This window comes from Chionomys nivalis, chromosome 1, assembly GCF_950005125.1.
Source record: "Chionomys nivalis chromosome 1, mChiNiv1.1, whole genome shotgun sequence".
NCBI classification, from domain to species: domain Eukaryota; kingdom Metazoa; phylum Chordata; class Mammalia; order Rodentia; family Cricetidae; genus Chionomys; species Chionomys nivalis.
The window spans coordinates 130,684,496-130,698,626 of record NC_080086.1 but is presented as its reverse complement, the minus strand read 5'-3'; the positions used below and the strand labels follow the sequence as shown (position 1 = coordinate 130,698,626).

Below are 14,131 nucleotides of genomic sequence, written 5' to 3'. Positions count from 1 at the left end.
CTCACCAAGCTGCAGTTTGTCTGTAAAATGGTACCTTAATGGGATTAGTCTATGTTTAAGAATTCCACAAGGAAACACAAGAAAGTCTCAGGCACAGAATGGATGCTGAGTATTTAGTTCTTAGCCATTGTCTCCTATGCCCCAGGATAACTCAGGTTATCACACTGGTTTCTCCCAGGAACCCATCAGAATCCATACCTTAAGAAGACCCCCCATTCAATTCATACTCTCAGTGCAAGCCTGAGAGGCTCTGCACCCCAGTGCTTCAGAGGCTCCCCTGAAGTTACAAATGTTAATCACAGTTGTATCCTGACTGATTATCGTATAAGGGACTTAGATTCATTTAATGCAGACCAGCTAACTCTGCGCGGGGAAAGCTTTCTCAGGAACCTAGGTACAGTTGTTGGTATTTCAATTGTTTATTCTGTCCCAAGCTGGCATGGAATTCAATATGTAACCTGGGCTGTCCTTGAGTTTGTGATGATTTTCCCATCTTGGCTTGCCGAGGGCTAGGATTACAGGTGAACATCAAAAACACTTATTTTTGCATCTTAGGCATTCTCTTCGCCTGGAATACTTCTTCAAGACTACTTGACAATGAGTGATGCAGGAGTCATCAGGGAGGCTTGTTTACAACGCCTGTGATTCAGATTCATTCCTAGTAAACCAGCAAATTCAGTAAACAGTAAATGCAGAGTCTCTAGTAGTGAGATCTAGGCTTTTGTCTTCATAATGAGTTTTTCAGATAGTCCACATGATGCTGTGGTAAACACAGCCTCAGTTGTTTCCCAGTGCCTTGAATCACCTCCTAGATGCCAATAAACTTCCGAATTTATAGACCTCACCCTGATCTCTAAATTTCAAGTCGTTCTTGGTCACAAGGAATACCAAGTAAAAGATTCAGGATAGGCCATGGCAAACCTATCCTGCCTAGAAAAAAACAACTCCAAGTTTGGGCTCTGTTGGCAGAGGGTGGGTGGTTTTCTCTTCAAATATGGAGGACAGGGCATGTATTTCACACACGCTCCTGGCAGTAGGCCAAGAGTTCCAGGCAGTAGGTTAATATCTTCCACTGAGTGAAATGCGTTTTCGGCACGTTGACCAGTCTCTCTTCTTTCACAGCCCTTCCTATGACTGGATGAGGAGAGTCACGCAGAGGAAAAAAGTATCGAAAAAGGGGAAGGCTTGTCTCTTATTTGACCATCTGGAGCCCATTGAGTTGGCCGAGCACCTCACTTTTCTGGAGCATAAATCTTTTCGAAGGATCTCAGTAAGAACTTGACGGTTATTCTTCCAAGGGTAACATGGGCTGTGCCAACTTTCCCGAGAGCTGTGTGTTCATACTCCCAAGTGTTGGCAGCCTCCGCCCCGGGGCTCTGTTGGAAATGTGCCCTCAATTCACAGGAACAATCCCTTTTAACCAAATATAAATATTATCCTGTCTTTAGTTTACGGCTCAGAAGCTATATTTCTGTCACTGTGTTCAATGTCTCCTTTCATAGAAGTAAAGCCTGATTTTTTTCTAAATATTCAGCAGAGATTTAACCATTCAAGGTTTATTTAGTTCGAGTGACCTCTTCCAAATGAATGGTTCTGTTGCAACCTTTATTTATAGCACAGAGGTAGTGGACAGTTAACTCATTTTGGTATCTGCACAACTGCCTATGGAAATAGGTCGAGAATTAAGAATTGCAGGCGTTGAAGAACTCTCAACGTAAGATGGCCTCTGTCCCTGAGACACAGGTCTTGCAATAGACTTTCCATCCTACACATCGTGACGGACCCTCATTCCTTTCCTACATTCCTTCTCCCTTCCTGTTCTCCTTCCTTCCTCTCCTGCACTCCCTTCAAGATGCCTCTTTGCTGCTACCCACTTCTTTATGGTGGTTCTATCAACTGTTATGTCAATGTATCTCATGAGCTCAGGGGAAATCACTCTCCTTCCAAGGAGCTTGAAGAAAATCACACCATTGCTGGCAAACATGATGGTTTTCATTAGAAGCATGGATTTCTTTCTTTTCCTTCCTTCCTCCCTTCCTCCCTTCCTTCCTTCCTTGTTCACTCCCTCCCTCCCTCTCTCCCTCCCTTCTTCGTTCCTTCCTTCCTTCTTTTCTTTCTTTCTTTTTTTTTAAGCTTTTGGTCATGCTAGGGTCTCACACATGCCGGGAAAATGTTCTAGAAACTGCATCTTTAGCCAAAAAGCAGAGATTTCTAAAAGATTGATGCATTCACCAAGCAAATTGTGTTTGTAAAGAACCATCATGATGCTTCTCAGACAGGCCAAGGAAGGTGGTTCCCTGAACTTTGTATAGGATAGGCTACAAGGCTCATCCCTAGGTGACAGCATCTCCCCTCACACCATGAAAACATGTCTGGATTGCTAAAGAGCAATCTTACTTTATTTTTTCCAATCTCCATTTTTCCTTGAAATATTAAAAGCTTGTTCTTATTTGAGAGTATTATATTCCATCCACCTCCTTTTCTTCAGTGTGTATCATTGCGTCTTAAATGTGTTTATTCTTTGGCGCCACTGGTAGAACTAAACATGGAAAACCTTAGTTCTTTTCTGGCATGATATTGATCCTGTCTGCCTAAATATTCCCAGGCTAGTGGTCTAGTTGGATGTGAGTGTTTGGGAAGTTCGGAATTCTCTATAATATAACTTTGAATTTTTACCTGATCCCCCCCTCCTCCAAATGCTAAAGATGCAGAGGTCTCGAACTTGAAAGAATCCTTTATGAATGGGAAATGGAAGAAATCACCATGTTGTCACGAAAGGCTAGCTCACCCCCTTTACCCAACTGTCTAATGTCTGCTTTTATGATAGCGCCATTCTAGTTTAGGATCTGATTCTTCCTCTTCCCAGTTCACCGATTACCAGAGCTACGTCATCCATGGCTGCTTGGAGAATAACCCAACTTTGGAGCGATCTATTGCTTTATTTAATGGAATCTCTAAGTGGGTCCAGCTGATGGTTCTCAGCAAACCAAGTCCCCAGCAAAGGGCAGAAGTCATCACCAAGTTCATCAATGTAGCACAGGTTCGTCTCATACTCAGCTCTGGTTTAGGGAGTCTGTGTAATCGTTAATACTATTGAGAACTGTGGTGTTTACAACAGAAGAGCATTGGACAGTTCAACCACTCATAGATGTCTAATTAACAATCCATACTCCCCTAACATCACAAGATTGTTTAAAACACCACTGTTTTAGAAATATTTGATTGTCTTCTGTGAAATATGATACTTTTTTTTAAAAAAAAAATAGAGGATTCAATTTTCACGTCATCTCAAATTGATGTGTTTTCTCCCCAGATTCTTGTTATTAATGCTGTGCTTACATTCACCTGCAATTTGGGAAACTTGAAATAACTTTTAAAAATCCTTACCAAGTACTGGTGTTAACTTTCCTTTTTCATTACAGAAACTCCTTCAGCTAAAAAATTTTAACACCTTGATGGCAGTGGTTGGCGGCCTTAGTCATAGCTCCATTTCCCGACTCAAAGAGACCCATTCTCACCTCTCTTCAGAGGTTACAAAGGTATGGCGGGTTCTGATCTGCATTCTGAGCAAGCAGTACAGATTGCGGTAATGTGCTATGACCAGTATTACTTGGGAAGGCAACCTTTGTCTCTTAAACCAATACAAAGTTACACATAGGGAACTAAACTGGAAGGGATTAGCCCCATTGGCAGAGTACACGCCGAAAACCAGATTGCTGCTGGTGGGAAGGGTTACACTAAGAATGTTCTGGTCAGGTTGGTGAGGTGGCCCAGTAGATGAGTATGCTTGCTACCAATGCTGGTGACCGCGTTTGATCCCTGGAACTCACATGGTGAAAGGAAAGAACTTATTCCCAACAACTGTCCTCTGATCTGTAGACATAGGCTGAGCCCTGAATGCCTACTCTCCAAGACATAAATAGAAGAAGAAAAAAAATCTTATCCTAACGAAAGATGAATATATTGTAAATATCACCTAATATTCATTTGGTACTTGCTGTGTGAGTGGCACTCTGATAAATGCGGAAGATACCAGATGAGTATACAGACTCAAAAGCATGTACCTTTAAAAGTCAGTTATCAAACTTTTTGTAAGAGTTCTCTACTATATTTATTGTAGAACATATCAAATAATCATTTTACCTACCGAGCAGAAAGGAACATTTTCCCTTATACCAACCCTGGGCTGTAGTAGCAGTAGGGTGTGTTCCGTTTTAACCCTAAGGAAGATGAAGATGGAGACGATCTAAATTGGTTAAATAATAAAGCAGTCTGTTGTCTGACAACCCTGGCAGCCCAGTGGTAAGCAGAGGAAAATGGAGCAGACTGCCCACGCGAGAGCCAGGCCCAGTACTCTTTTCTGCTTTTCTTCCTCTTGGTTGTTCCCGCGTCAACACTGGTGCAGCCGATCCTCCTCCTTGTAGCTGAGGAATTCCAAGTCACATCTTCCAGAATCTGGGAGTGGACAGGAGAGAAAGCTGTTGGTTGAAAACTCTACTTTTCCATCTCTTCCCAGAACTGGAATGAAATGACAGAGTTGGTCTCTTCCAATGGCAATTATTGCAATTACCGCAAGGCCTTCGCCGACTGTGATGGCTTCAAAATCCCCATCCTTGGCGTGCACTTGAAAGACTTGATAGCTGTCCATGTCATCTTCCCAGACTGGATGGAAGAGAACAAAGTGAACATCGTGAAAATGCACCAGCTCTCCGTTACCCTGAGTGAACTGGTCTCCCTGCAGAATGCCTCTCACCACTTAGAACCTAACATGGATTTGATCAACCTGCTCACTGTGAGTTGCCAGGGCCTGAGCTGCACAGCGCTTCTGCTCCTTAACTCTAGTGCCATAGAAAGACATGTCACAACAATTCGCTTTCAGTGAAAAATTGATTTAGGGGTTAAGACATGATAAGGAGTCCCAACGAAGAAGAAAAATGGAAACTTAACACCAATAAGGAGTGCGATTTGAGACTATAGCCTTGGAGCAAATACATTTTTCTTCTTTCAGATGAACGTACCTCTGTCCATAGGAACCCCTTCTGTAGGCCTTTCTCCCCTAAGAGCCACTTTAACCCTTTGCTCTCCCTCAGCATGCTTGCCCAACTGATCAGTTCTTTCCTCAGGTCCTCATGTCTTCTGCTTCTCTTTTCATTGAGAATTCAAAGATGCCATCTTTATTCTTAATTTAAAAGTTTTCGTTTTGTATTATATGTATGTGTGTACATGGTGTATGTGGGCGGGGTGGGGAGGTAGGGGAGTATTTGAGCATACCACAGCTGGAGGTCAGAAGACAATGGCATGCAGTTTGCTTTCTCTTTCCACATTTGTGCAAGGAGCGCCTTTATCTGCTGAGCCATCTTGCTGGCTCCTTCTTGCTCTTATGTTGTTGTTGCTTAGTCTTCAGGTTTTGTTGTTGCTGTTATTTGCTTGTTTGTTTTAGACTTGGGTCATGCAATTTAGCTCAGGATAATTTTAAGCTTGTGGTCCCTCTGGCCTCAGTCTCTGAAGTGCTAGAATGGTTGCTGTGGGACATTATGTGCTACTTTTAAAGGCTTTCTAGAGTATTCTTTAGTCTCTTCCCAAGTGGTGATGAATCTATCACGTTTCACCCTTGTACTTTGCATTTTTCCTTAACTGTCCAAGGCATTATTCTGCAGTAGATGCATTTCTTTCTGCTCATGATTCATTCATTCATTCATTCATTCATTCATTTTTTACTATATACCCAGCACCTTTCACAGTACTTGGCATGACTGAGAACTCAGAAGACAAAGTGAATGCTGTATTTAGGAGTAATGAGTGTCAGATACTCTTATTATTTATTTACTTTGACACTTGTGGCAGATTGTTTAGATGATCTTCAGGTCTAGAGCTTTTTAAACACAGCAGGTGTATAGAAGAAGACATCTTCCATTGGTTCTTCTTTTCGAAGAGGAAGAAACACAAATAAATTCTCTTACCCTTGTTTAAACAAGGGAAGGCACAACTTCCCTATTTGGCTTCATAACAGTGTAGCATCTGAAACTTGACTGCCATGGTGCGTTGATGGTTTCTTTTTATGTCCGTGGAAAATGAAAGCAATAGCTCCTCTAAGGCTCCGACAGTCTAAATCCCCTAGGATGGGTGCGCTGGACTCCCAGACTTCATATACACTGTTCCCAGAGCAATTAATTGATATCAAAGGACACATCCCCAAGTAGAATGATAATATTTATTAACTGTACTCTTAGTGTGAAGTTGAAGTGATCAGCTCAGAGATCTCTTGAGTGTGTGTGATAAACAATAAACAAAAAGGCCTTCTCCAGTGGGGAACCACCTCACAATAACTCAAGCACCTGCACCGATTAATCGTTTGCCATGTAAATATGTTTCCATGAACCAGTGCCCAGAGTTGTTGCCACAACCAGGCACCAAACCACAGGACAGACAGGTGATGTCTAACAAGAAGTGCTGCCGTGGACCCTAAGTTTCAAGTGTCTGCTTCTAAGCTGTATTCTTAACCTTGCGTAGAACTTCAGAAGGCAGATGCCTACATTTGGACAGTGTCTCAAACACCTAAAAGGCAGTGATGACTGTCTTTTGATAATAATTACTTGCTCTAGAAACAGTGTATATGAAGTCTGGAAGAAAAGCTAATGTAGAGACATTCAGTTTGAGTTTTAAGTGCGTCAACCAAGGGAAGCATCTCTCCATGCTAGAATACTTGCCTAGGGTGCACAAAGTCCTGGTTCTGTACAAAACAAAACCTAAATGCACCAAGCAACATTATTAAAAAGAGGTGTTTTAATATTTTTAAAATGGAAGTTCAATAGTACAAATGGAAAATCTGAATTTTTTAAAACAAGCTAAGAAACAATTCTTTTTCTGTTAGAAATAAAAGAAAAGAAAAGAAATGATGTCCAAGTGTGCCCACTCTTTCTTTTAGGTGCACTGAGGGAAGATGTAGAAGCTACTTAGAACCATATTGAAGGGCAGGTCTGCGTAGCCCAAAGTGGAGGCAAAAATCCTAGATGAAAGGTCTTGATCTCAGCCCTGCCCTGTGCTAAGCCGTTCTGACTTTGCCTTTTTCATAATGTTTCTGTGGTCATTTTTGAGGTCTAAATGTCTACGAATCTAGAAATACAGAATGGCAGAACATGAAAATAAAGAAGTATCTCTGTGGTGTTGGCACATGGCCCACTGATTCCCCGGGGCATCACAGGTCTGCAGAGGAGTCACGGCACCTGAGTCAATTTCTATGTAGGTCTAACATCTTTCTACTCTCCCCACAATTCAGTAAAATGTTTTTCACTTACAAAGCCATGTCCATTTTTTTCTGACCTCTGGGGAAACAATGTCCCCAACGTGAATCCTGAGGAACCACACATGTTCACTTGAGTCTAGTGGCCACCTCATGAAACACATCCATGTTTCGATTTGAAACACATGACTGTAACTGTCTGAGGCATGAGAGCAAGTCCGTAAGCAAAGCTTTTAAGAAGAGATTCATTTTTCTCCAGGTCAAGTTGTCGCCCAAAGTGACTGTGTTCTCTAGTGACCACCATGTACTTCAGACACGGAAAGACAGAAAGGGAGAGCTCAAGTTAGTGAACAGTTATTAAATGCCTACCCTGTGCATCAGGCTGTCTACCAAGGCTGGAACTTTCCATGACCACCGATTCACATGACACTCTCCATGTATCTCTCTGATATATTCTCACAAGGGCCCTGTAATCCTGGGGAAAACAGAAAATGTCACACCTCTTCTGTTCCTTCATTTCTCAAAGATGAAGGAACTGAGATTTATGGATACCGCAAAAGCCTAAAAGCGGCTAACTTCTGGGTACAAGGGTGGGGAGCTTTCTCCCTTAGGTAATGGACTAGGTCAGCTTTTCATTGCTATAACAAATCTCCAGTATGATTGTTATTTATGAAAAGAGAGACTTGTTCACTTCAGCCTGTTGACAGCTGGCCCCGTTGCCTTGGCTCTGTGGCAAGACTGCACGTCAGTGGGGCAACACCTGGTGAAGGAGACCACTGATCTCATGACCAGGGAAGAGAGGAGGACATGGCTGATGTCCCACAATGCCCTTGGAGGCATGATCTCATGATTTGAAGACCTTTTGCTGGGCTTATAATGTCCCACTACTGATGGAGGTGGGTCATCTTTCTATCTGTTGTTTCATTGGTTAAGTAATAAAAAAACTGCCTTGGCCCCTTTAATAGGACAGAAAATTAGGTAGGCGGAGTAGACAGAACAAAATGCTAAAAAAAAGAAGCCGAGTCGGGAGTCGCCATGATTCTCCCACTCCAGACAGACGCAGGTTAAGATCTTTCCTGGTAAGCCAACTCGTGGTACTACACAAAATATTAAAAATGGGTTAGATCAATATGTAAAAGCTAGTCAATAAGAGGCTGGAGCTAATGGGCCAGGCAGTAATTAAAAGAATACAGTTTCCGTACAGTTATTTCGGGGCATAAGCTAGCCATGCGGGCGGCTGGGTGCCGGGGACGCAGCCCCGCCGCTCTTATTACAACACACTACATCACAATAGAGTCAAGCCATGGCAGGAGCTTTTAACCTATAGGCCTTGGAAATAAATTTGTATTTGATTGTAGCAAATTGTATTTGATTGACCTTGGAAGGACATCTGCTCGTTACTGTGGACGTATTATTAACATATAGTATATTTTGTGTTACCGAAAATTTAAACAGTATTTTACCCAACCATTCTCACTACTTATGTAGAGAATACAATTTATCAAGCAATGACCATGTCACCTTCCCTATGGTGTCCTTTGTCCCTTGAACAGCATGGGTAAGTGAAGAGTGGAGGAACAGAGCGGTCGACTATTGGGATTTAGATAGTTAGCTCTCCCTTTTAGGGGCGATCTGGAGAAGGCATCTCCCCTTGAGGACCCAAATCATATACTGAGGAGGTCTCAAAACGGGTGCCTCTGTTTCATAACATACGAAACAGACAAATTCTTTTTGTGGTATTTTTAGCCCCATCAGTTACTTTTACCATTTTGAGCACATGCAAATAGCTGGAAAGCCCCTGTGTTTTCAGTCTCTCTCTCTCTCTTTTTTAAAGAAAATAAAAAAGAGAGGAGGAGAAGGAAAAAATGATTGCTAAACTTATGAGTATAAATACTTTGATGAACAAGTGCATTTTTTGGTTTTTTGAGACAGAGTTTTGTTTTATAATAAGCAAAATTGAACAAGAAGTCTAACTCTAGATCCAGCTGTGCTGACAGGATTGGAGACTAAATGCAACTGACAGTGGACCAGAATATTGCCTGAAACCTCCAGGGTCAAAATATGTTAGACAAAAGCTGTTTATTTCATTTAAAAATGGGAAGTAGACAGGGAAAATCCTTAGGTCCCCAAGGAGATCTGAGAGAGGAAATAAGGTTGTGACTGGCAGGGCAGAAATGGTAGCAGTAGCTCAGGGCACAGTTTTCTGTTCACAGATAAGCACTATTGCCATGTGGCTGCTACATTGCCTAGATGCCAAGCATGCATCCGTGACCTTCTAAGCAGAACCATTAAACTGAAATTTTCACCAAGGTCCTGGTTGGAAGCTATGCTGATCAGGAAGAAATCAAGAAGCTTAATTTCTTGCTCAGGATCACAGCATTGATAAGAAGAAAGAATGATGGAGGAGTTACTTTCATTTAATAAAGAAACTGCCTTGGCCCATTTATAGGCCAGCCCTTAGGTGGGTGGAGTAAACAGACAGAATGCTGGGAGAAAGAAGCCGAGTAAGGGAGTCGCCATGATTCTCCCACTCCAGACAGACGCAGGTTAAGATCTTTCCTGGTAAGCCAGCTCGTGGTACTACACAGAATATTAGAAATGGGTTAGATCAATTGTAAGAGCTAGCCAATAAGAGGCTGGAGCTAATGGGCCAGGCAGTGATTAAAAGAATACAGTTTCCGTGTAATTATTTCGGGGCATAAGCTAGCCATGCAGGCGGCCTGGTGCTAGGAACTTAGCCTACCGCTCATATTACAACAAAAGAAGACATTTGGAGAAGACCAAATCATGTCTATCACTGGGTCAGTTATATGCCCATCTATCATGGGAAAATACCTAACAAGGTACTCGCAAGAGCATCTCGTGAACTTAGTGGTGTCTTATGGGCATTTCTGATTTAATATCTTGGAGCTGCTGTTACCTCATTCGAAGATGCTGATGCCTATCATTATGGAATTTGGACATCACAGGACTTGGAGGCAAGTTGGGAGGAAGGAAACAAGCTTGTCATTCAAAGCTGGAGCTAACTCCTGATAACAAGAAGTTTGGAAGGAAGCCTGCACTTGGCTTTCTCTCTTATTTCTGGAAGATCCTCCATGCAAGCCCTCAAAGTGCAACTGAGGCAAAAAGCCAGATGTAACCGCCCACTTTCATGAGGCATGGGGCACAGCAGCATCCTCAGCTGGGGATTTACCAAGTGGTAGGCAGCTTCCCATGGCGGCTGTGTTTTATTTATATAGTAACAAGAAAGTTGTTTGTTGCCGGTGACCATTAAACTCCAGATTGTTGACTTTTGACAAACCCGAGCAGGCGACTTGGTATCAAATGTCAGCAGTCAATATGTATTATACCTGAATAACAGCTGCTGTCAACGTTTCAGAGACCATGTCACCCCCTATTGCTTCCTTAGCAGAGAGCTGGTGTTTCTTTCCTTGCACCATAACAAACTTCAGCACAGAGAGAAGATTGAAAACCTAATAGCAACCACAAGGATTCTTCTTTTTCCAAATAAGTCATTGTGGTACTGTATCAGCTATTGCCTTGTTGCCGCACCAAAATATCTGGCAATGCCTTTAATCTCAGGAAGCAGAAAGAGGTGAATTCTGAGTTTGAGGTCACTTTGCTCTATATTGCAAATTCCAGGTCAGTCGGGGTTACATAGTGAGACCTCCATCTCTAAAATCAATATGAGAAAAACAGCTTAAAAGAGAAAAAAAAAAATTTTGTCTCGTGGTTCAAGGATCCAGTCTATTATAACAAGAAAATCACTGTGGCACAAGCTTGAAGTAACTAGTCCCAGTGTGTCTTTCCCTTGGGATGCAAAGAATGATAAGCTGAAATGTGCCTAGCTTTCTCTTGTCTTTATACAGCCCAGGACCCAGCTTCGGGAAATTTAGGCTAAGTCTTTCCACCCAATTAAGCTAACCAAGATAATCCCCCACAGCTTTGCCCAGAGATTTCTCTCTTTGGTGAGTCTAGATCCAGAAGAACGGGTGATACTCATCATCACAGTTACCAATGTGCCCATCAAATATCCTTTTCGTGCGTCTCGTTTCATTCTTTTGAATGATTGGCTGCTTCCTAGAGGCATTTGTCTCTGACAAGCATACACAGGTGTGACGACCATTTAGAGAAAGGTAAACACACTGTCGATTCTTAGCAAACAAGGCTTTCAGGACCTGGTAGGATTTTGAGACCGTTTTATAGCAATGCCAATTTTATTCTTCTTAGGAAAGAACTTCTGGTAACAAAGTCTTCAGTTTAAGTGATGTGAGGAGTGGTTGCTAGAGTAGTGATGTGACTGGCCTCTGGCACATATATGATTGACCAAACATTTGCCAAACGAATGAATGCTTTGGGATTTTATGGCGTCAACGTCGTTTGTAAAGGAGTTCAAGCTAAAGCATCCGAGAAAACAATAGTTGTCTCTGGTTCTCTTTTCATCTATTTTTCTTTCTCTTCTTCTTTGCTCCATACTCACAAATGATGAAGATTTATTCTTAAACAGAGCACAAAGGTCTTAGAGGACATTTGTCGTGCCTAAAGGCCAATAGCGCTGACTCTGTCGTTGTTGGAGTGGTGTGGTTCACTGAGTCTCCTGGCATTGAAGGGCACGGGTGGGAACTGTCTGACATACTGTAAAGCTCATGACTTGCTCCAGGTGCCAGGGAGCATGCATGTTAAAGTGTTTACACATTGTATGCACTCTCCAACCTTGGTGTGAGCTGTTGTCCTTGCCTGCGCTGGCCTTCTCTTCCTCTAATTCTTTCCAGGTCACAGCTACCTCTTGAATCTTTCCTGATCATTTCAGTCTCCAGGGATCCCTGTGTGTAATAATAATAATAGCAATGATACACATATACCAATAATAACAGTATCAAATAGCATTTCACAAGACAGTCCCACATGCCAAGTCCTTGTGAATACTTTGAACATACTCTTTCATAGGATCCACAGCTAGTTTGATGGAGAATTGTATTGCTAGTCACATTTAACGGATACAGAATCCGAGTACGGAAGCACAAATAACTTTACCCGGGCTCCAGAGTTCACCGATGACAAACCCAGGTCTTTGCATTTACTCCTCTTTCCCAGAATAACTCCTGTAACTCCAACTGGAGTGGGACATCTCACTTCATACCTTAACACACACTGATGGGAATACAATTTTGTTGTTGCCATTTGTTTGAGTTTTGTTTGTTCAAATTAACTGCCAGACTCTCAAGGACAAAGAGTCACTTTTTACCCTTTGGTATTACCAGGACTCTGCACAGTGCAATAGAATCTAAACTAGTTTATTCTTTATTTCCATGGTCCTTTAATAAGGTCCTGTGCTATACAACTGTCCAGCCTGTAAAAATCTGGAATCCCCCAGTGACTCAGAACTGAACATATAAGATCTGTCCAGCCAGCATGGCAAGAAGATGGAGTTCATTGTGCTTTTCTTGATGCTGATGACCACACCAGGGTTAACTTTTTTCTTTTGAAGTTTTTATTTCCCACCCCTGCATGCCTCTGTATCTTTTATCTCGCTTGCATCTATCCACGAGCATGAGACTTAGAGCCTTCAATTTGAAAACATTTCAGTAATGTACAGAAAGAAATGTGTCTAGCATAATCATTCGTGTTGTTTGATTTTGTCATAGCTTTCTCTGGACCTCTATCACACTGAAGATGATATTTACAAACTGTCGCTGGTGCTGGAGCCTAGAAATTCCAAATCGGTAGGTAGAGGTACTGTGTGTTTTTTGTTGTTGTTGTTTGTTTGTTTGTTCATTTTTGGTTTTTTGAGACAGGGTTTCGCTGTGAAACAGCTCTGGCTGTCCTGGAACTCACTCTGTAGACCAGACTGGCCTCGAAATCACAGAGATCCTCCTACTTCTGCCTCCCAAGTGCTGGAATTAAAGGTGTGCGCCACCACCGCCCAGTTGGTAGGTATTGTTTTTTCCTCAGGGCTCAAACACCACTGTTTGTCATTTATGGCCATTGGCCATTTTGATGGTGTTTTGTATTCCTAAGACTGAAGAATGTTGGAGATCTGCATTATTCCCATTTGACCAATGAGCCGGTTTGTTTCCAAAGGAGTTTCTGGATTATTTCTTCACATCATCAAATGATAAAGGAAAGGAAAACTATCATCAATATGCTGCTTTATCATTGATTTTTTAATCTTTTGTATCCTTCTCTAAGAACTCACCTACACAAAGGACTTTTTAAAAGTAGGAAAAAAAAGGTCAGTCATTCTAGTATTTAAGATCCTATGTTAGGTATGGTTTCTGTCGAGATCCTTTGTATCCTTCCAGACTTTGTATAAATAAATAAATAAATGGATTGGAGAGATGGCTTAGTGGTTAAGAACACTTGCTGCTATTGCAGAGAACTGGGTTTGGTTGCCAGCACCCACGTGGTGGCTCACAATCACCTGCAACTCCAGTTCTAGGGATTTTAATGCCCTCTTTCGGTCTCCATACAGAACACATTCATACTTGCAGGTCCAAATACTCATACACACAAATAAAAAGAAAATAAAATAAACAAAAGCAAACAAAGATATCAAGGAGAACAGCACAAAGACATCCTCATGCCCCATAAAAATAGTTTAAGAAAATTTTAATGTCTCAAAAACTATCTGATTAAGAATGGCTGAAGAAGATACCTAAGGTTGACCTCTAGAGCCCACATACACATGCAATACATGTTTGCACGCATGCGTGCACACACATTTATACGCCCAGAGCCATGGTGTGAGAAGGGATGCAATACTGTGAGTGTGGGCATGAATCTGTCTAAATTGTGTAAAGGTGTTGGTCTTGCTAACTGCCCACCAGTAGCACCCACCTCATCATTGTTTGGGGTTTAATTGAGTTACGGTTCCTTTCAGATTCTCTTGCA

The 14,131-nt window shown here is 42.0% G+C and overlaps 1 protein-coding gene across 1 annotated transcript in view; it reads left to right on the top strand.

Annotated features, from left to right (window-relative positions):
• Rasgrp3 (RAS guanyl releasing protein 3) overlaps positions 1–14,131 on the top strand; it is a 98,304-nt gene that overhangs the window by 64,926 nt on the left and 19,247 nt on the right. Inside the window, exons 7-11 of the mRNA XM_057782621.1 lie at positions 1,123–1,270; positions 2,867–3,040; positions 3,423–3,539; positions 4,517–4,792; positions 12,886–12,963. Coding sequence (XP_057638604.1) covers positions 1,123–1,270; positions 2,867–3,040; positions 3,423–3,539; positions 4,517–4,792; positions 12,886–12,963 — 793 coding nt within the window. The remainder of the gene's footprint in view (positions 1–1,122; positions 1,271–2,866; positions 3,041–3,422; positions 3,540–4,516; positions 4,793–12,885; positions 12,964–14,131) is intronic.